The 24,548-nt window shown below is 43.9% G+C and overlaps 1 protein-coding gene and 1 pseudogene across 1 annotated transcript in view; both read right to left on the reverse strand.

Annotated features, from left to right (window-relative positions):
• The window catches only part of DLEC1 (DLEC1 cilia and flagella associated protein), a 712,951-nt gene that overhangs the window by 433,465 nt on the left and 254,938 nt on the right, over positions 1-24,548 (reverse strand). Inside the window, exon 12 of the mRNA XM_086940885.1 lies at positions 18,280-18,372. Within this exon, the coding sequence (XP_086797011.1) occupies positions 18,280-18,372 (93 nt within the window). The remainder of the gene's footprint in view (positions 1-18,279; positions 18,373-24,548) is intronic.
• On the reverse strand, positions 3,425-4,711 carry LOC147684989 (uncharacterized; annotated as a pseudogene).

The raw sequence follows: 24,548 nt of genomic DNA on the forward strand, positions 1-24,548 counted from the left end.
AAGTCTTTATGAGTCCAAATTAAAAACCAGTAAACAAATAATCCGAAATAGTATAAACTCTTTCTTCATTTTCATTGCTGTCCACGAGCTGAAAAAGAACAAACAACTGTTACAAACAAGGGTAGGGAGAGGAGGGATAATATTAGCCTCCATGTCTTTAATAAAATCCAGATTTTCTGTCCATCAAGGCTGATGAAAATCTACATTATATGGCAAGACCGGAGGCTAATATTATAGAAGTTCAAAGCCCATCTATCAACAGCGAACGTGCATTTATCACAGGCTTAAAATAGAACTTCCTGAAAACAGAATCATTCGACCAATCTGCACACCTCAAAATATCATGCAAAGCACCTCCAAGCATAAATGCCTTTGATGCCGAAGCACCTCTCACAGAATGTGCACCAAACCTACTCACATCAACACCAGCATTCTTCATCACTTCTTTCACCCATCTTGCTAAAGTAGGGTTTGAAACACGTTTGTGAGGTTTTCTATATGGAATTAACAACTGATTCTCATTTGTAGGACGAATACCTACAGTCCTCATCTCATATTCCTTTAAACAACACACAACCGCTCATGTCCATCAAAATAAGGATACAAAATGCTATCTGAATTAGTATTAGTTCTTCTACAAAGATAAAAACAAACACCTTCTGGATTAAAAATCCTAGCCCCCACATCCAAAGCACTTACATCCGACACCCTTCTAAAAGACAATAAGCACAGTAACATAGTCAACTTTCCACTTAAAACTCTCAAATCTAAAACACTGTACTTCCCAAATTTTCTAAATACTCAAGAACTCTTGAAACATCCCACATTGAAGAATACCTGTCCACAGGGGGCTTGTAAACTCTTACACTCTTCATCAATCTCCTTACCAAATGACTCTGCCCAACCGATATTCCTTAACCAACTCATGACCAGCAGCAATAGCTGATCTATGCAAATTAATAGTCCTATACGCTAAACCTGAAGCAAACAAAGATGCCAAATAATTTACTACAAAGACTACATCCACTGAAATGGGATAGTAATCCCTCTCCACACACCAGCGTAACCATTTCTGCCATGCCAATCTATACATCTTTCTTGTCCCTGGAGCCCAGGATTCTCTAATAAGTTGAGAAGCCTCATTCGAAAGTCCTGGCATTTCCCAGACTCCCCTGAAATTCTCCAAGCCATCAGATTCAACTGACTTGAAGTTACCAACTCGTGAAAATATCCTAAAGCTCCTCTCAGAATGAGTGGAAAGGTTGGAAGTAGGATTAGACAATCTACTGACATTTCTAAAGAATGGGATACCAAACTTGAGATTTCCAAAGGGGAGTTATTAATACCACTGTCTCCTTCCACCTGCCTACTAGCAATGTCATCCTGGTTATCAATACAAAAGGCGGAAAAGCATACGGTCGAAGACCCTCCAATCCTGTCTGAAAGCATCTATCCCAGCCGATTACGGATCTGGGTGCCAACTGAAAAACTTCTCCAACTGAAAGTTCCATCTGTTTGCAAACAGATCCACATGGCAAGGACCCCACAACTCCATTATATTCCAAAACACTGATCTGTCTAGCATCCAATCGCTGGAATCTGTTTGATTCCTCGAATACCAATCTGCTTGAACATTTTTCTGACCTGGTATATACTCCGCCTGAACCAAAATGTTATGGTCCATACTATAATCCCAAAAAACTCTCGCCAGATCCTCTAGGTCTCTTGATTTCGGACCCCCCAACTTGTTCACATATCTCACCGCTGAAACATTGTCTATCCTCAGCAAAACTGAACATTTGGCCTTGTTTTTCGGAAAACTCTTTAGTGCAAAAGAACCTGCCACAGTTACAAACAATTTATGTGTATATGACTCTCCTCTACAGTCCACATTCCTCCTGTCGAAATTGCACCACATCGTGCCCCCAACCAGTTAAACTTGCATCCGACTCTATTATCAATTCCGGATTAACTCCAAAAATTGCTTTCCCATTCCATGTCTCCATATTCTTTAGCCACCAATTAAGTTCTGATCCCGCCTCTCCAGAAAGAGTAATCTCCTGTGAATATTTCATACCATGCCTTAAATGACTGCCCGTCAATCTCTGAAGAGCACGATAATTCAAAGGTCCTGGAAAAATAGCTAGTATTGTTGAAGATAAAAGACCCGGGTGAAAATTGCAAAAAACACAGTTGATGGACAGAATGTAGAACAATGTCATACATTCACCCCAGTACAAGGATCTGGGCCTAAATCCATCGTTTTTTTGCACTCCACACCACCCTGGGTTAGACACTGGCTATATGCAAATCAGCTCTGACCCTGTGCCCCATGGGAACAGTCCAGTCCGAACTACCAAGCAATGTCTTTCCCAGACCGGAATCAAGCATCCAAGGACCGGTTTCTGGCTATCAGCCTTCATTCAGCCTAGATAGCTTGACTCCAGTGGTGTGGAGAGCCTGGGACTCACGTCTGAGTTTACCCAGCACACTCGGGGTGAAAGATAAAAGACCTACAATTCTCGCCAACATCCTCAAAGAAATAACATTCATAGACAAAACCCTTCAAATTTCCTTCCTTATTTTCTTTATCTTGTCTAATGGTAACCTCAACTGACCTTGACTAGTGTCTATCATGAAACCTAAAAACTGTGTTTCTTGACTTGGGGTTAAACATGACTTTTCCCTGTTCACAATAAAACCTAGACTATCTAAAAGGTTCACACCTAACTTTGTGTATTCTTCCACTCTCCTCTTCCCCTGATCCATAATCAAAATGTTGCCTAAATAAATTATCACATAAATTCCTCTTTCTCTCAAATATGCAACAACTGGACAAAGCATCTTTGTAAAACTCTAAGGGACCGAGGAAAGACCAATGGGGAGACAAACAAACTCCCATAGTTTTCTTCCCCATCTGAACCTCAGAAATCTCTGATGTTCTAACCATATCGGAATTGTCAGATATGCGTCCTTCAGGTCCAGACGAGTCATCCAATCCCCTGTCTGAAGTATATCTCTCAACATATGCAAACCCTCCATCTTGAAATGATGGTACTCTACCCAGTCTTTGAGACTCTTCAAATTTATCACAGGTCTCATACCCTTCCCTTTCTTTTCTACCAAGAAAATGCTGCTTATGAATCCCGCACACGTTTCCAATTCTTCCACAATCGCTCCTTTCATTAACAATTCCTTTACTTCTTTTTCTACCAACCCTGACAGCTCCGAGTTGAACTTGATCATTGGTGGGCAACAACATTGTATTGGATCTTCTATGAAGTCTGTTCGATAACCCAAAACCATCTGCAACACCCAAGGATCCCTTGTTAACATACACCAATTCTTGTAAAATTGGGCAAGTCTGCCGCCCAACTTTACTTGGGTAACAAAAAGGTCTTGTCTTACCTGACCTTCTTGATCTCTATTCCCCTAGAATTTCCTCTCTCCTTCTGGGGATAGAAACCTCCGGGTTGATATCCAGACTGTTGTTGATAGTTGTAGTTGTAATTTCTAAATCCCGTCGCAAAAGAGGCCCTTGTGATTCCTTGACCACAGCCGGGAAAATGACCTCTACTTCTCCGGCCCTGCCGAAAACTCGACGGTAAAAAACGTTCTTAATATTCCTCTGAGATTTCTCCAATGAACTGAAAGCACCCACATATTTGCTCATCGCTTTTATAAAAGCCTCACCAAAAAGCATTCCATTCGCATCAGATCCACTCTCATTGTTGGCTAATTCCACCAATTTTGGATCAATTTTTAAGAGAATACTCTTCCTTCTTTCAACAGAAATTGCGGTGTTTGCACTCCCCAACAAACACACTGCCCTCTGAATCCATTCTCTTAGTTCATCTATGTCCAGTACTTTCTTATCAACATAGGCCTCTTCAGCCATATCGAATATTTTTTTAGTGGACCTCTTAGGTCAAGCAATCTGTCCTGACACATCTTTAACCCTTTACCAATCCTTTCTTTGGATCTTTCCCACCTTTTGCTACAAAGGCAATCATTTTCGCATCTAACTCGGCGTCAAAGCAATCTTATTTGCTAGACTTGGTCTAGGACACTCTGAACGGAGTCTCAACCTCACGTCCTTTGGAATCTGCTTTCTGAGCCACATCTGGACATACTTGGCAACATGTGAAGCCGAGCTCCATTCAGGTGATAACGGGTGCTTTATCATCATAGGATCAAACATAGACTCCCCTAAAGGATCTATGACCCCAGCACTCTCGTCAGACTTTTCTTTTGCCTTAGCCTCATTGCTTTTAACTTTATCCAGAAATGCAACATCTGAAACAAATTCAGACGCCCTACCCGAAGACTCATCACATAACACGGTAGTATGCCTTCTACTACCTTGACCTCTTTCTAGGTCACCATGTGGGTCCTGGACACCCGCTTGTTTTGCATGTTTTTGCAAAAATCCAGAGTCTGGGTCTGCAGCTTTTGCTTTTTTAGTTTTCAACCCATCAGAATCCACATTCTTTTGGTTCCTGTTTACCTTCCCACCTTTCTTCTCCAACACTGGAGCTTCACCAGCTGACCAGAAATGTTCGTCCTGAGAAGAAGGACCACTACTCTTTTTAAATTCCTCAAATTGTTTATCCATTCTTGAATCTAATTCGGAAGCAAACTTTGTTAACATAAGCTTAATTCTCTCCTCCATACTTAATTCTCCTTGAGATATAGCATTAACTTCTGACATACTGTAAATCTAAAAATTACAAACTCACTAAATAAACGTATTCTAATTAGTAAAAATATCAACAAACAACTATTAAAATCAATGTCCTCCAATCCTACTTGCTACATGCGCCTTGAACAAAACCAGCAACGTCCGTGCTAAAATCCTGTCAGATTCTCCCAATTGAGAAAGTGACTCAAGTGCACCTGCGCACGTCAGCCTCTACCTTGTATGTGTGCGTAAGCGTCATGTCACTGCTGACTTCCTCAATCATTGTACAGTAAGGCTCGTGTACAGGACCATCATTGTGACGTCCTTCAGCTTGAACCAGCTCGCGCTATGTAACGGTAAATATTATTTAAACATTTGAAAAACATGCATTTACTTCAAAAAAATGAAAGAAACCAAGTTTCAAGATCAAGGAGACTCATTTATTGTTAATTTATCTCCTCTCTAACCTTTGAAAGGTCGAGAGCGCCACGCAGGGAAGTCATGTTAGATTTGTTGTCTCAACTCGCTTTCACTAAATCTTTTAAAAGCAGACAAATAAACCTCTACACCGAACTCTTTTGACCTTGACAACAAATTAAGACATTTTAACACATTAAAAGCAGTTAAGACTTTTCTTTTAAAAATAAAATTACGAGGAAAGTTATACAAAAATAGACCGATTCTCTGTGTGCTTAAATCGCATTCTCATGAAAAATTATTATCATAGAGAATCATCCATACTCAAATATTCGTTCTCAACATGTAAACCAATTCAAAACTCCTATTAACACAAAACCATGACTCATTCAAACTTTTTAGTTATAGAGAAATTAAAAATATGACTTATCTTATGGGCAGCAGCAAAAAAGAAGGAAGAGTCATGGAAGTTCTGGCTCTTTGTTAATGTTCTAAAGAACTTTTGTTGTGTTCTTTGAAGATGCTGCTGTGGGTGGCGCAATAAAGAGGATTGCATAATATTAGCCTCCGGTCTTGCCAAAAAAATGTTTCATTCTGATGAGCATTTTTAAATCAGAACTATCAGTCCACCTTTATCAGGCTTGTGTCTCCAAAAATTGAAAGGAGGGAGATCCTCAAAATTCCTTTTCCTCCTAAATTTAAATTTTTATTAAAAAAAAACACATCCACAATTAAGAATGTATGAACCTGTACGTGAAAAGTGCAAAATGAGTATCCAGCAGATAAGTTAATCCAATTTCCCCAAAAACTTTTATAACACATCCCATTCAATAAATATATATGAGACAACGTTGTGATACAGGGCTCAAGGTTTCTAGATTTTAAACCACTGTATCACTCGAGAGGCTCAATGGACATCTCAGTTTGGTATTAATTCAAATATAATGAAAAGAAAAAAATATATAAAATGTTCCGCCAGTGCTCCTGGGCTAAACCATCTGTGAAAAGTAAACTGATTGTAGCTTACTTTGTGGTTAACATTGAACTAGTTACTTACCTTTGGTAAAGCATTATCTGGTAGAGACAATATCTAGCTGCGGATTCCCTACCTTTGAATTCCCCAGGCGTCAGGCTAGATCCGGAAACCTTTGCATGAGCAGTACCCATGCGCGTCGTCGGGTGACTCTGTTTGGCATCGTTAGTGTTGTTGGTGCTGGATATGACGTCACAATCACCTATATAGGTGCCACCCAGGCACGCAAACATCAGTTACATTTCACTTTTTCCAGACCAGAAGCGCAGAGCCATGAAGTTAACAGACTTGTGTGTGTCAAAAAATAGGAATCTGTAAAGGGAGCAATCCTAGCCCTATAAATGAGTCCGCAGAGCGGGGAGGCATTAAAACATCTGCAGCTAGATATTGTCTCCCAGATAATGCATTACCGAAGGTAAATAACTTGTTCATCTGATAGAGACTTCTAGCAGTAGATTCCTTACATCTGAATAGATACCCAAGTCATACTTCCTGGTGGTGGGCTGCAGACAAATTACTAGACAAGAAAGAACTGCAGGACCGAACGGGAAAAATGCTTGTCCCTGAGAACCTAACTGTTGCGGCAGTAGTGTTTGGCAAAAGTGTGCAGGGACGCCCACCTTGCTGCCTGGAAGATATCCAGGACCAGAACACAACAAGCTAATGCTGTGGTTGCAGCCTTTCCTCTCGTGGAATGGGCTTGCAAACCCACAGGAGGCTACTTCCTAGACAGATCATAGCAGATCTTGCTACAGATAACGACCAAGCATGAAATGATTAGTTTCCGCACTGCCCAACCTTTTTCATCTCCCACGTAAACCACAAAGAGTTGGTCATTCACCTGGAAGTCTTTTGTGTGGTCAAGGTAGAACAACAACACTCTTTTTGGGTCCAGACGATGAAGATGCTCCTTTCCCTTAGAGGGATGTCGGGCAGCGAAAGAAGTGGACAGTGTGACCAACTGACCCAGATGGAATGGTTTAACTACTTTGGGAAGGAAGGAGGCTTGAATGCGAAGCACCATCTTATCCAGAAATGTTCTGAGAAAGGGAGGCTTCGAAGATAAAGCCTGCAGCTCACTCACCCTTTGGACAGATGTTATTGCTACTAGAAAGGCTGTCTTGATGGTATGCAGATGGGGGGAAAAATTGTGCAACGGCTCAAAGGGAGCACACATGAGATACGTGAGAACTAGATTGAGATCCCACTGCAGCATAATAAAGGGCATAGGGGAAACATATGCACAAGCCCTGTGAAGAACGTATTTACAATAGGGGATTTCAATTGAGAGGATAGGTCAGGCAGCCGCAAGAAAGCAGACAGAACAGAAAGATAACCCTCGAGAGTGACCAAAGCAGAGCCCTACAGGGCAAGGGTAAGAATAAAGAGAAGAATATTAGAAAGAGAGGCAGAAAGAGGGTCAATAGACTATCTGTACACATTTTTTGCAAACTTTTGCCAACTGCAGGCATATACTTGGGTGGAGGGATGCCTGGCTGCATAGATAACATTACCGACTTACGGAGGAAGGTCGAAAGCCATCAACAGTCGCCGCTCAATCTCCACGCATGTAGGCGGAGAGTTGACAGGTTTGCGTGCAGGAACCTCCCCTGCTGCTGCAACAGAAGATCCTCCCAAAGGGGTAGCCTGATCCTTTGAAGAAACTCAGAATACCAGGCTCCCTCCATGCCCTGTCCGGAGCCACAAGAATGATTTGGGCCCAGTTGTTCTTGATCTTCTTGAGAACTCTGAGCAGAAGTGGTATAAGCGGAAAGACATACAGGAGACCTGAGCTCCAGTCGCAACTAAAAGAATTGCTGAGCAATTGCACCTTGGAAAGTCCAACGTGCATTCTCTTTAGAGAGCGAACAGATCTAACCAAGGCTCTCCCTACTGTTGAAAGAGACAGTGTGCCACCTACGAGTGGAGACACCATTCATGATCCGCTAGCCATCGAAGTCTAAGTTTGTCCACCCTGGTGTTCAGACAACCTACCAGGTGTTGAACCACCAAGGTAATGCCCTGCTATTCCAGCCATGTCCAGAGCTGTAAGCCTTTTGACAAAGAGTCCACGACCCCACACCACACTGTTTGTTACAGAACCAAATGGCAGTCACGTTGTTCATGAACACTTGCACCAACTTACCCTTGGCAGAGGGAAGAAAGCTTTCAATGCCAGCCGGATCGCCCGAAGCTCCAACAAGTTGATGTGGAGCCCCGACTCTGCTGGAGACCAAAGTTCTGTTTTTCACCTCTCCCAAATGGCCGCCCCATCCCAGGAGTGATGCATCTGTCACTACTGTGAGATCTGGTTGGGGAAGGGAAAGGGATCAGCCTCTGACCTAATTGCGGCTTTTTAGCTACCATTGCAGGTCTATTGCAGTTCCCACCAAGATATGAACCACATCGGAGTGATCCCCGATGCTGCGCCCACTGAAACTTCAGGTCCCACTGCAAAGCCCGAATACGCCATCTGCCAAGATTTACCAACAGGATGCAGGAGGCCATAAGTCCCAGCAACCTCAGATTCATTCTCATCGAAATCCAGGATAGAGGCTGAAACATCAGTATCATAACCTGAAATATCCTAGACTCGCTTCTCCAGAGGATAGGCCAGAAACTGCACTGTGTCCTGAACAGCTCAGATTAAAGGAAGCATCTGAGAAGGAGTCAGGTGTGACTTCGGCACGTTTATAGTGAACACCAACGAATGCAGGAGTTCTGCCGCAGTCTGGAGGTGGGAGACAACAGTCTGGGTTGATGACACCTTAAAAAACAGTGATCGAAGTTGGGGAAGACTTGAACCCTCATCTTGCGCAGATGAGCTGCAACCACTGCCATCATTTTGGTGAACACAAAAGGGGCCCTGGTAAGGCCAAGGGTAGTACAGTGAACTGAAAGTTCTTATGGCCTAACCTGAACCGCATGTAATGTTTGTAGCCTGTCAGAATATCAATGTGAAAGTGCACATCCTACAGAAAAGGGGGTGGTGATGAACAGAGTGTCTGAATTAAGCAGACCACTCTTACCCAGTCCAAAGATCAGGGCTTGATCCATCACCGTTATTTATCTCACTGCACCGTCCCAGCTCAGAACCTGGCTATATGCAAATCAGTCTGTCCCTGGCCCAGTGCATCATGGGAACAGGGCAGACTAAACTACCAAGCCAATTCTTCACCATAAAGGAGACAAGCTACCGGGGACCGGTTTCTGGCATTTCAGCCGTCTTCGGCCCGGCTTGCTTGAATCCTGATGGTGCAGTGAGAAAGGGACTCATGTCTGAGTATACCCTGCCACACCTATAGTGGCCAAAAACGATTCAGAAAAGGGGGTGGTGATGAACAGAGTGTCTGAATTAAGCAGACCACTCTTACCCAGTCCAAAGATCAGGGCTTGATCCATCACCGTTATTTATCTCACTGCACCATCCCAGCTCAGAACCTGGCTATATGCAAATCAGTCTGTCCCTGGCCCAGTGCATCATGGGAACAGGGCAGACTAAACTACCAAGCCAATTCTTCACCAGAAAGGAGACAAGCTACCGGGGACCGGTTTCTGGCATTTCAGCCGTCTTTGGCCCAGCTTGCTTCAATCCTGATGGTGCAGTGAGAAAGGGACTCATGTCTGAGTATACCCTGCCACACCTATAGTGGCCAAAAACGATTCAGAAAAGGGGGTGGTGATGAACAGAGTGTCTGAATTAAGCAGACCACTCTTACCCAGTCCAAAGATCAGGGCTTGATCCATCACCGTTATTTATCTCACTGCACCATCCCAGCTCAGAACCTGGCTATATGCAAATCAGCCTGATCTCTTGACTGGGTGAGAGTATTCTGCTTAATTCAGAAACTCTGTCTATCACCACCCCTTGTTGTTAAATATTTTGTCCACCCTAAGCGTGGAAGGGTATACTCAGATGTGAGTCCCTTGCTCATTGCACCATCAGGATTCAAGCAAGCCAGGCCGACGACGGCTGAAATGCCAGAAACCGGTCCCCGGAAGCTTGTTTCCTTCACAGTGTAAGAATTGGCTTGGTAGTTTGGTTTGCCCTGTTCCCATCATGCACTGGGACAGGAACAGACTAATTTGCATATAGCCAGGTTCTGAGCTGGGATGGTGCAGTGAGCTAAAAAACGGTGTTGGATCTAGCCCCGATCTCTTGACTGGGTGAGAGTATTCTGCCTAATTCAGAAACTCTGTCCATCACCACCCCTTGTTGTTCAATATTTTGTCCACCCTAAGCGTGGAAGGGTATACTCAGATGTGAGTCCCTTGCTCATTGCACCATCAGGATTCAAGCAAGCCAGGCCGACGATGGCTGAAATGCCAGAAACCGGTCCCCGGAAGCTTGTTTCCTTCCCAGTGTAAGAATTGGCTTGGTAGTTTGGTTTGCCCTGTTCCCATCATGCACTGGGACAGGAACAGACTAATTTTCATATAGCCAGGTTCTGAGCTGGAATGGTGCAGTGAGCTAAAAAACGGTGTTGGATCTAGCCCTGAACTCTTGACTGGGTGAGAGTATTCTGCTTAATTCAGAAACTCTGTCCATCACCACCCCTTGTTGTTAAATATTTTGTCCACCCTAAGCGTGGAAGGGTATACTCAGATGTGAGTCCCTTGCTCATTGCACCATCAGGATTCAAGCAAGCCAGGCCGACGACGGCTGAAATGCCAGAAACCGGTCCCCGGAAGCTTGTTTCCTTCCCAGTGTAAGAATTGGCTTGGTAGTTTGGTTTGCCCTGTTCCCATCATGCACTGGGACAGGAACAGACTAATTTGCATATAGCCAGGTTCTGAGCTGGGATGGTGCAGTGAGCTAAAAAACGGTGTTGGATCTAGCCCTGATCTCTTGACTGGGTGAGAGTATTCTGCTTAATTCAGAAACTCTGTCCATCACCACCCCTTGTTGTTAAATATTTTGTCCACCCTAAGCGTGGAAGGGTATACTCAGATGTGAGTCCCTTGCTCATTGCACCATCAGGATTCAAGCAAGCCAGGCCGACGACGGCTGAAATGCCAGAAACCGGTCCCCGGAAGATTGTTTCCTTCCCAGTGTAAGAATTGGCTTGGTAGTTTGGTTTGCCCTGTTCCCATCATGCACTGGGACAGGAACAGACTAATTTGCATATAGCCAGGTTCTGAGCTGGGATGGTGCAGTGAGCTAAAAAACGGTGTTGGATATAGCCCTGATCTCTTGACTGGGTGAGAGTATTCTGCTTAATTCAGAAACTCTGTCCATCACCACCCCTTGTTGTTAAATATTTTGTCCACACTAAGCGTGGAAGGGTATACTCAGATGTGAGTCCCTTGCTCATTGCACCATCAGGATTCAAGCAAGCCAGGCCGACGACGGCTGAAATGCCAGAAACCGGTCCCCAGAAGCTTGTTTCCTTCCCAGTGTAAGAATTGGCTTGGTAGTTTGGTTTGCCCTGTTCCCATCATGCACTGGGACAGGAACAGACTAATTTTCATATAGCCAGGTTCTGAGCTGGGATGGTGCAGTGAGCTAAAAAACGGTGTTGGATCTAGCCCTGATCTCTTGACTGGGTGAGAGGATTCTGCTTAATTCAGAAACTCTGTCCATCACCACCCCTTGTTGTTAAATATTTTGTCCACCCTAAGCGTGGAAGGGTATACTCAGATGTGAGTCCCTTGCTCATTGCACCATCAGGATTCAAGCAAGCCAGGCCGACGACGGCTGAAATGCCAGAAACCGGTCCCCGGAAGCTTGTTTCCTTCCCAGTGTAAGAATTGGCTTGGTAGTTTGGTTTGCCCTGTTCCCATCATGCACTGGGACACGAACAGACTAATTTGCATATAGCCAGGTTCTGAGCTGGGATGGTGCAGTGAGCTAAAAAACGGTGTTGGATCTAGCCCTGATCTCTTGACTGGGTGAGAGTATTCTGCTTAATTCAGAAACTCTGTCCATCACCACCCCTTGTTGTTAAATATTTTGTCCACCCTAAGCGTGTAAGGGTATACTCAGATGTGAGTCCCTTGCTCATTGCACCATCAGGATTCAAGCAAGCTAGGCCGACGACGGCCTAAATGCCAGAAACCGGTCCCCGGAAGCTTGTTTCCTTCCTAGTGTAAGAATTGGCTTGGTAGTTTGGTTTGCCCTGTTCCCATCATGCACTGGGACAGGAACAGACTAATTTGCATATAGCCAGGTTCTGAGCTGGGATGGTGCAGTGAGCTAAAAAACGGTGTTGGATCTAGCCCTGATCTCTTGACTGGGTGAGAGTATTCGGCTTAATTCAGAAACTCTGTCCATCACCACCCCTTGTTGTTAAACATCCTACAAGTCCAACACTACCAGCCAGTCTACTTGGTCTAGAGCAGACAAGACCTGGGCCAACATGAACATTTTTTATTTCTGTTTTTTGAGGAAGAGATTGACTGTCCGGAGGTCCAGAATAGGACAGAGACCTTTGTTCTTTTTTGGTATCAGAAAGTAGCAGAAAAAACAACCACTGCCTATTTCTCAAATCAGAATCTTCTCAACCCCCCCTTGGCCAGGAGAGATGTATCTTCCTCTCAGAGCAATAGCAGATGATCCTCTCCCAGCTGTTCTTGAGTTGGCGGTAAAGGAAGAAAAAAAGATGGAACAGGGAGAGTAGCCATACCGAATGATCTGCAAGACCCATTTGTCCGATGTTTTGGACTGCCAGTGGAGGAGATGATGTTGAAATCTCCCTCAAACTGGACTGCCGTGGTCTTGCAGAACCAAACTCGGAAGACTTGGAAGTTGCAGCTGCCACGGAGCGGGTGGCGGATGACTTCTGGCTACCATTCCCACAAGGTTGGAATGTACAGCGTCCACATCCTCGCACAACTTGGGGAGTCTGTGCAGGACGGTGGCTGGGGTATGGCTGACACAGTTGAAAATACCTTCCATTGACACAAAAGAGGTGAAAAGCAGAAGCAGATTGGCAGCAAGGTGTTACAGAGAGGCCCAAGGACCTGGCAGTAGCCAGTGAGTCCTTGAAGGGCGCCAGTGCCGAGTCTGTCGTCTGTCCAAAGAGAGGAGCCCAGTTGAAGGTCATGTCCATAAGGTTGGCCTCGTCATCCCCCGAAAAGCCAGGTGTGGCATGGCGCAGTAAGGCCACTGTTGGCAAAACTGCTCTGTTCAGCGAGCCAGTCGTATGCAGCCCACACCTGATGATGAACTTTGCAACATCTCTCCCATCTTTCACTGCTTTGGAAAACATGTTTGGGCCTCCTCCAGAACCTGTGTAGCGCTTGAGCAACCATTTCCCAAGGTGTGCGAAAAACAGCACAAAAGGCGCGCCGAGTTCACCGACCGCAAGGCTGGAGGAAGAAACATCTTTTTCCCAAGTCCATCCAACCTCTTGGATTCCCAGTCTGGGGGAGCGGAAGGGAAAGCGCCATGGAATGTTGAGGCTTGAACTACCAAGCTCTCAGGAGTGGGGTGTTAGCCAAGGAAACTTGGATCACCTGGTGCAGGGCAGTGGGGGTGTGCTATTGTCCTATTCACAGGATCTCCTGTGCTAGGCTTGCACTAGGTGCCTAGATGGACATCTGTAAGGGCCTCATTAAAAGGGCAAAAGGGGTTTGGATGAGGAAGCCCCAGGTTGATGCACTTCAGTAAAGAGGTTAGACTTGACCTGCACAAAGGGCAGTTATAGGCCAAGGAACTCTGCAGCCCCCATCCCCACCATAGCATAAGATGCCCCCTCTTCCATAGCAACAGTAGGCAGAGAGAGCATACCAGCATCTGGAGAGGTGCCCAGTCCACTGTCCTCTGCAAACTCCTCATACCAGCCCAACTGGTGGCCTAAAGGGTCCATAGACCCCTCCCATATTTCTCCCATGCCTGAAATGTCTTCAGAATGAACAGGCAACGGTGCAGACCCTCTGGGCTCTGTCGGCGCCGGAGTCAATGTCAACCAGACTCTCAGTCATTGGGTATCAGAATGTGGCTGGCGCGGGCGTTGCCAGGAGCATCGACTTCAGGACCAGTGCTAGGATCATTAAAGTGCTTGGATCCAGGAGACCAGTAGGGTCTCCTGGGTCCAAATTTGGAATCAGATCCAGGAGACCCTACCAGTGCCGAGGCTGAAACCATCGGTGGAGAACCTGATGGGACCTCCTCCGACCCCACGGAGCCCAAAGGCACACCGTAGAGGTCGGCCCACTCTAATACTTTGCGCATCTCCAGATCAGCATTAACTGCAGCGGAAAGAAAAGAACTGATGTTCATAAGCCTGGGTGGCACCTATATAGGTGAGCGTGACATCCTATCTGGTGCCGATAAGGCCACGTGGACCAAAACAGAGCCACCCGACGGCACTCAGGGGTACAGCTCACGCACAAGTTTCCAGATCCAGTCTGGCGCCCGGGGGAATTCAAAGGTAAGGAATATGCAGCTAGAAGTCTCTATCAGATATTAGCTTACTGGACTCATTGTTTTGTTCATTTGGGATTTTTGAGGGCATGCAAATCATGGCACTGTTTAACTAAATCATGTTATACCCCGCTCTTTAGATCCATAATGCATAAATTACATTATATCACAAAAATAACTTTAAATGTTGGAAAGTACCTGTATAAGCATATGGTCAGTGCTGCTGTTTTAACATATATGCATACTTCAGTGTCATTCAGAACAATTTAATTTTATTATATGCTTCTATTCCGGATTCATTCCGGCCATCTCTTTTTCTGTTTAATTAAGTAATTTCTTTTTCACTGGTTTTCACCTCATTCGTCCAATTATGTTTACATGCTGCATTTCATTCACCTTCTTCTTTGTCAAGGTCTGTCTGCCTCTCAGACTTTGCATGATGACTCTTTTCTCTTTCTACATCCATCTCTTATTTATCCGTTTTCTTCCATTCATGTATCTCTCCACCCTCCGTCTGGTTTCTCTTCCATATGTACCATGCCCTCCTTGCTATCTCTTATTTATTTGAACACTTTGCTGTATTTCTCTTTTCCTTCTAACATTCACTTGTGCTTTTTTACTCTGAGTTCCATGTTCCTTAAATCTCCACTTTCCCTTGTTTCAGACTTAGGTTTTAATTTATCTAGTTCACAATCCTGTTGCTTCTCAGATACTCTTAACTATCTTTTGCTTCTTTACACTTGTTAAGTTGACAGTTTTCACACTGTTTTCTCCCAATCTTGCATTATACTTTAGAAAGAATTGGAAGACGCTGTATGGATTAAAGCATGAGTATACCGAAGTACTTGTGAACTTTAAATCCTCTGCAATGAAAGTTAATAACTGATCCCCTTTTTGGGGTGCCCTACCTAGTTCTTAACTTGAATTAATATTTTTCTAGTTTTAACTGCTTATCACTTATCTCTTGTATTAAAGTTTATGTATTTGTTGTTTACTTTTTGCCGTGCAGCCCCTATAAAAAACTATATATAGCTACTGGTTTATCACTTAGCATTTTTTTTGTTAAATAAACATTTTATGCCATGCTTTAAACCCATTCCACCACAACGTTAATAGTTTTGATCTACCTTTTAGAATTCCCTTGCATATTCCTTTATTTTTGTTTGTAGTAACCAGAACAGAGCAAAGCTTTCATAAGCAGTGAATACAAATATCAAAGTAATTTTTGACCTCCCTCAACTCACTATGCCAGGCTGGTTAAATGACGTCAGAGCGAACTGCAGTTCTTATATTCAAATAAAGCTATATTGACTCTGGTTTTTATGCTTCTGATGTAACTACAGGTAGAAGTTGAGCTGGATAATACTGAGAACTCTTATGTCCCACCCTAAAAATTTACAAGCATTTTGTGGTTGCTTTGTTTTGCAAAGCTTGGAGCTTGTCAATTGTTTTTGTTTGGGAGCCCTAAGTATATAAAGTTGCAGTTGCAATTGAAAGTCATAACCAACGCTCTCCGATGCACAGGCGGATTCGTTCGGAGAGGAGAAAGATTGTTTTGAAGGCTGGCAAACTTTATATTGGCCCCTTTAACCAGGGCATTGACTTTGACTTGGGATGCTAAAGGGAATTCTGCTTGAAAGAAGATCTGTGTGCTTGACTTCTTTCCCAGAGGCTGTGAGAAAATGGTGACTCCACTCAGAAGCAACACTGCTCATAGACAGATAGACAGGATGCCCTCTGGAAAGTAGTACATGATGGCACCAGAAGTAAAAAGCCCAAAGTCACAACAAACCTCCAGGGTCCCAACAGCATGTCAAATCCTACAAAGCTTATGTTTTGGTTCAGGGTAAAAGTAGGATGAGCTGACAACACTGGACTAGAGCTGATGCTGGCAGGACATGAGCAGAGCTAGAGCTGGACTAGCCAATATTGGAGCAGAGCTGGGTTAGGCAGGGCTGCAGAAAGCTAGAGTTGGCAGAGCTGGAGCAGGAATGAAGAATTTAACATGAGGAGGAAGCTAGTTATGAGTCATTTCTACACTGTTCTAACGAATGGTGTATAGTGGCAGAACAGAAACCTCCTACAGGAAGAGACTGTCCAAAACAGGTATCACCTGAAGAAACAGGCTGGTCATACTGAAATGGTACTTATGTTTGGGGGACATCTTGGAACAGAGCTTATGTTTGGTGGACATCTTCAAATGGAGCTTGTTTGGTGGCAATTTTAGAATGAAGTTTATGAAAGATGGTTGACATGCAGCTTCCTGCTTACATTTGTGTCCGCTCCCTGCTGAGCCCCTTAACATCCCTGCTGATCTGAATTATAACTCATTATCATGAGAAAGAAGGTATTGTTGATGTTGTCTTGTAACTTCCCATTCTATGATCTTGCTGGGTTAAGGTAAGTGAGAAACATGCCAATAACTTGCCTAGATTTCGAAGCATGATTATGGACTTTTCAAAAGCGGGCTAATAATATCTCTCTTAGAATGCATGATTTTTATCACCTTGTGATATCTCTAATAAATAGCAGGATGAATTGTTTATGCGGGGGGCTGGGAATGGTTTCAAATACCAGTCTCAGACTATAGCTCACTGAAAGTTGTCAAAGTGGACTGAGATAGAGGTGGGCAGTTGAGCAGTTTCTGAGACAGTTAGGGTTTGTTAGCGAGAGAGTCCAAGATATTGCTGATTATGGAGTAAAAGGAATCCAGCTGACCATCACTAGGTTGTTGTGATGCAATTAGGTGTACTTTGCATTGTCTAGGTTTAGTTGGTACATACTGAGTCTCCTTTGTGTCATTGGAAGCTTCATGGAGGTATTTTGCATATGTAGGAGACCATTGTGCCAGCCTTTCTAGTTTCCTTTACATATTTTACAATGCACTTATCTTTACATGATGGTAACTTGCGCCTTTTAGATTATAGATTGAGAGAACGGGTTTGATTCATCTTCCAAAGTTCCTTGCCGGACCAGTTGTTAATAGATATATTCCCCTGTTTTAGTTTTTAAGTTTTGCTGAAGTTTGCCTGTCAAGAGCAGTAGATGTGTTGCAATAAAAGTTAAGTAGCAACCTGCAAGATCTACTGGGTCAGAGGGTTTGTTCTGAGCAAACTGTAAGTCTCTTACAATGAAGGTACATAAGCAAGCCAAGCACGCCATGCACTAGGAAGCAACATTACATGCAGCAACACAGCATTTCATCTTACTCAAATTGGACTCCGCATGAAGGAGGATGTTTAAGGCCTCATTTAGAGTGTGGTGAATGGGATATCAGTCAAAACGTGCCGAACACCCCGTCCGCCATACTACAAGTGCCATCAGCTATAATATACTTGTAATTCGCCCGACAAAACATCTGTAACGTCTGGAATGGAGTATTGTGTCCTCCAAGTAATACAAAAGGCCCTTAGTCTTAATGTACAGTGTAGAACCACGGGATCCCAAGGTCTAGTCCTGGGTACCTCTTTTCAACACAAAATTACAGATTCCATGTAAACTACTTTAGTTTTCTATGCCTCAGTTCCACCCTCAATTCCTTAACCATCCAACACTGTGTTTCTTAGACAAAGGTCATCCCAGCATGAAGCCATTTACATAAAAAAGTGGACAATTACATTAAATAAATTCTGTGAAGCTATATTGCAAACTTTCCACTTTTACCTGCACGTCCGTATTACGGAAATGTATTTGGATAGGATGATCAGGTTATCAGCAACATTTATAACACTACGCAATATTTGACCATACAAAATCAATATTTAAGAACTTGTTTCTTACCTCTATTAAAGCACTTTGGCCAGGATATAACTGAAACACAGAGGGTCGGATTCCAAAGGGACTCTGCTCCACAAAACCAGCAGTAGCAATACTCTTAAAGACAAAGACAAGACCGGCTTTAAGCAACTGGGACCTTGTTAAGGGTTTACAGCATGTGACATTGGTGGTTTTAACACTGCCTACACATTAACAAAGCCTGAACCTCAAAAGCAGGTTATTTCAGAAGTAGTCACCACTCTCCAAATCAAATGTCCAGCTGGCCAATCTTGTGTCACCACTGAATATAACAAGCATTTGCAATGCAATGGTCTCGGCATCATTAAAGGTAGAGCTATTGGCATTGCTCATGACATTTCTTTTTTTTCTTTAAATCATAAATAAATGGCATTGTCATTTACATTGCCAATACACAGCACTCTGCACTCAACAGCACACACCACTCTGCACTCACTACTCTGCACTCACTGCTCTGCACTCACTACTCTGCACTCACTGCTCTGCACTCACTGCTCTGCACTCACTACTCTGCACTCACTACTCACTACTCTGCACTCACTACTCACTACTCTGCACTCACTACTCACTACTCTGCACTCACTACTCTGCACTCACTACTCACTACTCTGTACTCACTACTCACTACTCTGCACTCACTACTCACTACTGTGCACTCACTACTCACTACTGTGCACTCACTACTCACTACTGTGCACTCACGACTCACTACTCTGCACTCACTACTCACTACTCTGCACTCACTACTCACTACTCTGCACTCACTACTCTGCACTCACTACTCTGCACTCACTACTCTGCACTCACTACTCTGCACTCACTACTCACTACTGTGCACTCACTACTCACTACTGTGCACTCACTACTCACTACTCTGCACTCACTACTCACTACTCTGCACTCACTACTCTGCACTCACTACTCACTACTCTGCACTCACTCTGCACTCACTACTCACTACTGTGCACTCACTACTCACTACTGTGCACTCACTACTCACTACTCTGCACTCACTACTCTGCACTCACTACTCACTACTCTGCACTCACTACTCTGCACTCACTACTCTGCACTCACTACTCTGCACTCACTACTCTGCACTCACTACTCTACACTCACTACTCACTACTCTGCACTCACTACTCACTACTCTGCACTCACTACTCACTACTCTGCACTCACTTGAGTCTTGAGTGGAATTTAGTGCACCAGGAAGTGCAAACGGGATTCTTGTGTGTCGATGGCTGTGTGATTCACTTTTTCATAATAAGCAGTTTTTTCGCAGCGCGATGAGAACAGCTGGGGGTTTGCCATTTAGTTTACAAAAACTCCTTTGCCAAAGTTAAGAAGTCGCCGATCTCTTCAATCAAGATTGCAGATATCCATGGCATTGCAGATAAAAAAAAGTAGACTGAGTGGTTAAAACACATAACTGTTGAATTGGAGAAGATGGTATTTGTCATAAGTGGAATAAGTCATCGCTCACTCTATTCTCTGCACTTCATAACAAGTAGAAGTGGAGAAATACGTGTTCTTTACAAAAGATGTGATTATGTGGAAAGAAAATCAATGTATTCGTCGATTATTTATTATTTGAAAGGCTAAGGATCGGCTGTGATTTATTATTAATTACTGTTCATTACAATTTCCCATTGGCTATGTATGTTCTACACATGGTTTCACCTTCCATATTTCAGGAACACAAAAGGTTTCTTGGAATTGGAACAAGATCGGGTTGCTGGTGTTATACAGTCAACAGAGTGCGGGAGGTTTGCACTGGTGCTTTAAAAAAAAATTGCATACGTTTCTTCATTTTGGAGCACGATGCCTTTGTTAATTCTATTTTTAAACAATAATACATTTGCTTACATATACACCTGTCCCTTTAGTCTAACTAAATATAATCTCTGATACCAGTATGCCCGTGTTATTATATATGTTTAAAGCCGCATTGCGTGTTGCTTGTCGGTCCATTAAACCAGCACGGCACTCCACTCTCTGCAATGGCCATGGCTGCGCTCGACAAACTTTTAAAATCAACTGTTTTACCATTTAAAAAAAAAGTAATATTACTGCCAGTTTGGTCGTGATTGGGAAAACAAAAGCCGGTGCGCCCCCGACCCGCAGCAAGCGGCATGACGTGAGTCTGATAAATGCACTGCAAAACACATTCTCCTTTTCAGCAAGTAAAAATATGTGATAAAATATGTGTTTAGCTCCATAATGCTGACGGGTGCACTATTAACAAACAAGCTTTCTCTTTTGCAGTAAGTAAAACATTTATGATAAAAAATGTGTTTAGTACGAGGATACAAACCGAGCCGACACCGGCCCAGCAGACAGACGAGCTGCATGCGAAACCTATCGTGGGGCGGGACTGACAAAACGAAACCTATCGTGGGGCGGGACTTCCGTTTTGTGAAGCCCGCGCCCACGGAGTGCCTGGAGGAGCACCGAGGAGAGCCCCGCGGTCGGAGGCTGCACAAGTCCGGAGGGCCTTTGACCGGTGAGCGGAGCGGGGCGGGGGAGGGGGGGGGAGAGAATGCTTGTATGTCTGCGTGTCCGGAGGGCCTTTGACCGGTGAGCGGGGCAGGGGGGGAGAGAATGCCTGTATGTCTGCGTGTGTGTGCGCGACGGCGGAGGGGAGGGGTGGGGGGCGGGGTGCAACGGCGGAGGGGAAGGGTGGGGGGGTGCGACAACGGAGGGGTGGGGGGGGATGCTCGGTGCACGTGTGTGTGTGTGTATGCATGCATGCGACGGCGGGGGTGGGTTTGCTGTATGTGTGGGTGCGTGCGTGCATGAGCGCTCGTGTGTGTGTCTGTCGCTGTTTCTGCGCATGCGCGTGTGGTGTTGCTGCTTCCCAGGAGACAGCAGCTGAGCGCGTTCGCGAGCGCGTGGCCAGCGGAAATCGCCTCCTTGAAGAGGCAATGCGCGTGGCCGAGGCTGTCTCCTGGGAAGCACAGTCCCTGACAAAAGATCTCGGCGGAGACGCGCTTCCGCGCTTCTTTAGCCGAGACCTAAAAAATGACAAAACTATTGAAAAAGGTTTTGCTTTACTTTGAAAACTACAGGAGTCCACCACTCAGCTCCACAGCTGCTTTAACAGTTCAAGCAGGTATCCTAAAATATATAGAATTATAAATGGGCAACAGTGGATTATGAGGATGTTTTTCCCCAAGGTGTTTCTGATTTACATCAAGTCCACAACAAGAGTGAAAGTTGAGTTGTCTATAATGTCATCCAGAACCCCGATGTGAACAGCAGCCCTGTAATCCACTTTTTAACCATCTACAATTTTATGTTATGTATGCCATCAAAATCATCCGCCCTTGCTTTCAACTGCTATGAAGTGGAAGAGGAGCAATGGGGGAGCCAGATGTAACATTGTGTCTGTTATGTATCCCTGTCCCAAAGGTTAAAAAGAAACCTCACCTGTCATCCTTGACCAACCCCCACCATCTTCCCTACTTCATTATCCTCCTACAACTGTGCTTTCTGCTTTCACTCAAAGCAGACAAGCAGAGCTGTGCTGACAGGCTTTCAGGGAGAACTATCAGCCTGGCCTGGAAGGCCTTTATGACATCACAACAGTGGGAACCAGTTTTGTTATCAACTGTTGAGATCTCATAGCAGTGGGGTATGATATCCAGAAACTGAAATAAACTATAGAGGCTTACTATGAGAGCTATGCACAACAAGGCTGCTACATGTTATAAACTGTAGTTATTTGTAATGATGACATCATCATTAACCACGGTACGCTAGCAGCCATGTCTTCCTTCAAGTTGAACTGCAGCGCTGGGTTCTGTTGCAAGTATGTTATATCTCTCCTGTGTCTATTGCTCAAGAATGCTTGCACGCGTTCTGTGTTCCATGCCGAGTGTTCTGTAAGTGCCAGTTGGAGACTAGGTCAGCTGGCGTGGGGACCTCGATTGCTGTGCTCTTCGAATAAAGCCTTTCTACTCACCTCACCTCTTTGTGGTGCTTCTTCTTCAACAATTTTGGCGACGATCTTGACCACAGCTGACCTCAAAAGAAGAAGAATTCATCGTACTCGCCAACTCCGCGATGCACAGCCTATGAGAGTCACCCAAATAATGAGAATCCACCAAGTAATTCTGCTTTTCTGCTTCTGTTTTGAAGACGTCTGGGTAAGCCTCAAAACTCCTCGCAACTGAATGGGTGAGCACCAATAAGCGGACATTTTGGAGGAGGAGAAAGCTAACGTTATCGACACCAACTGTAAGTTACCATCGGCGCATGACTATTTCTATACGTCATTGTTGCTAGGCAGCGCAAATGCTCCTAACGCTTTGAGCGGCACGTCATTGCCTAGCAACACTACAACACGGTAAACGCAAAGCGCAGACTGACACGCATAGTTTCACTGCGTTCCAAGCCTCGCTAGCGTGTTTTGAACACCTTGTTTCATGGTTGCCTAGCTACGAGTTGTAGAGCATCGGAACGAAGTATCTCGGCAGAAGAAGGGAGCAGTTTAGCAACGCAGCGGGCTGAATGAGAAAGTGCACCGGGCCGAAACTGATCAGCGCTTTGAAAGGTTTGTTCACCCGCATGTGCGCATTTAAGCACAAGGCTCGCATATGCTTATCTATTTATGTACAGCACTCATCAAGTATATTCAAGGTGATGCGCACACCTGTATTGTAAAGACAATCTTTCTGCACACCATCTTTATTCACTTTTCAACAGTGATGCGCACACCTGCTTAATCTCCTGGTTGATAGATCTGCAGTTTATAAGACATACTCTTCTCTTATATTCACATTTGATGTTTATTTTGTTTGATAATATCTGCACCTCTGTTTTAATCTAGCATTCCTTAGAGCCACCAACAAACATTCTTTGTGCTGCCTTTAATTCATTCCAGTTTGACATTCTTTTATGATATTAGGTATTTAATCACTTTATTGACATAAATTGTAAGTATCACTTTTCGTCATGGCTCAGCAAGTAACAGTTACTCTTCCTTCACCATTCTTAAATGAACCTGGCACTCCACCTGTCTCATGGGAAGACTGGATCATCATTTTTGACAACTATCTTGACGCACTTGAAGGTCAAGAATTTTCAGGAAAAAGTAAGAAAGCTGTATTGCTTGGTACCTAAGGGAAAGAAGGTCAACGTATATTTAGATTTCTTCCTCCAGCACGAAATGATGAATCCATTGATTACTTTGTTGCTCTTTAAGGGAACTTTCAGTCAAGTGCAAATTTGGTGGTATGTGTGATGAACTGATCAGAGACCAATTAATAGCTCAATGCAACAATAAAAAATCCAAGAGCGTCTATGGGCTACTAAAAATCCAACTCTGAAAGTAGCGAAGGTCATTGAAGAATCAGAAAGCGGCATGAAAGAACTGCAAAAGAAATCTGGCACTCAACAAGAGGTGTCAGAGGTTTCGTAGAAAAGTTTGAGAGAGGAAGGGGATTTAGAGGAAGATGAATCTGTGGTTGTTGTGAGAAATAAAACTAAGTTCAGCAACAAAAAGAGTTTCTCTGCAAAACCAACCAACAAAGTGTGTTCACAGTTTGGCGGCAATAGGCATACAGCTGAATCAAGATTTTGCTTTGCATCCAACAAAGAGTGTTTGAAATGTGGTAGACTAGGTCACTTTTGAAAAATCTGCAAAACTAAGAACCGCTCAAAAGTTGCAGTGGTTCAAGATTCTGTTGGTGAAATTAAGAAACAAAAGGATTGTATTTTAGTAATTGATGATGTTAGTGCTGTTGTAGATAATGTTGAAAGATTGAATAGACCAAAAGCACAATTCATGATTGATAATTGTGAAGTCTCCCTTATGATTGATACAGGCTCTAGATACACCATCATTCCCCAATTTAGAAGAAATCTTTAGAAAAGTTCAGTAGTTTATTTAAAGATGAGTTAGGCAAATTAAAAGGGTATTCACATTTTATTTGTTTAAAAGACAATCGTTTACCTACACAACACAGACTTAGAAGGATTCCCATTTCAGTGAGAGATGGGGTTAAGTCTTTGCTAAATGAAATTCTACAGAGTGGCGTCATAGATCTTATTGAAGCATCGTCTTGGGTTTCTCCGGTTGTTATTACCAAGAAATCGGATGGAAAATTGAGATTTTGTGTAGATTTAAGGTCACTAAACAAGTGTGTTGTGGCAGATACCTTCCCATTACCTAATATAAACAAGCTACTTTCCAGTCTACAAGGTGCTAAGTATTTCTCAAAATTAGATCTTAAGAGTGCCTATCACCA

This window comes from Lissotriton vulgaris, chromosome 10 (genome assembly GCF_964263255.1).
Source record: "Lissotriton vulgaris chromosome 10, aLisVul1.2, whole genome shotgun sequence".
NCBI lineage: Eukaryota > Metazoa > Chordata > Amphibia > Caudata > Salamandridae > Lissotriton > Lissotriton vulgaris.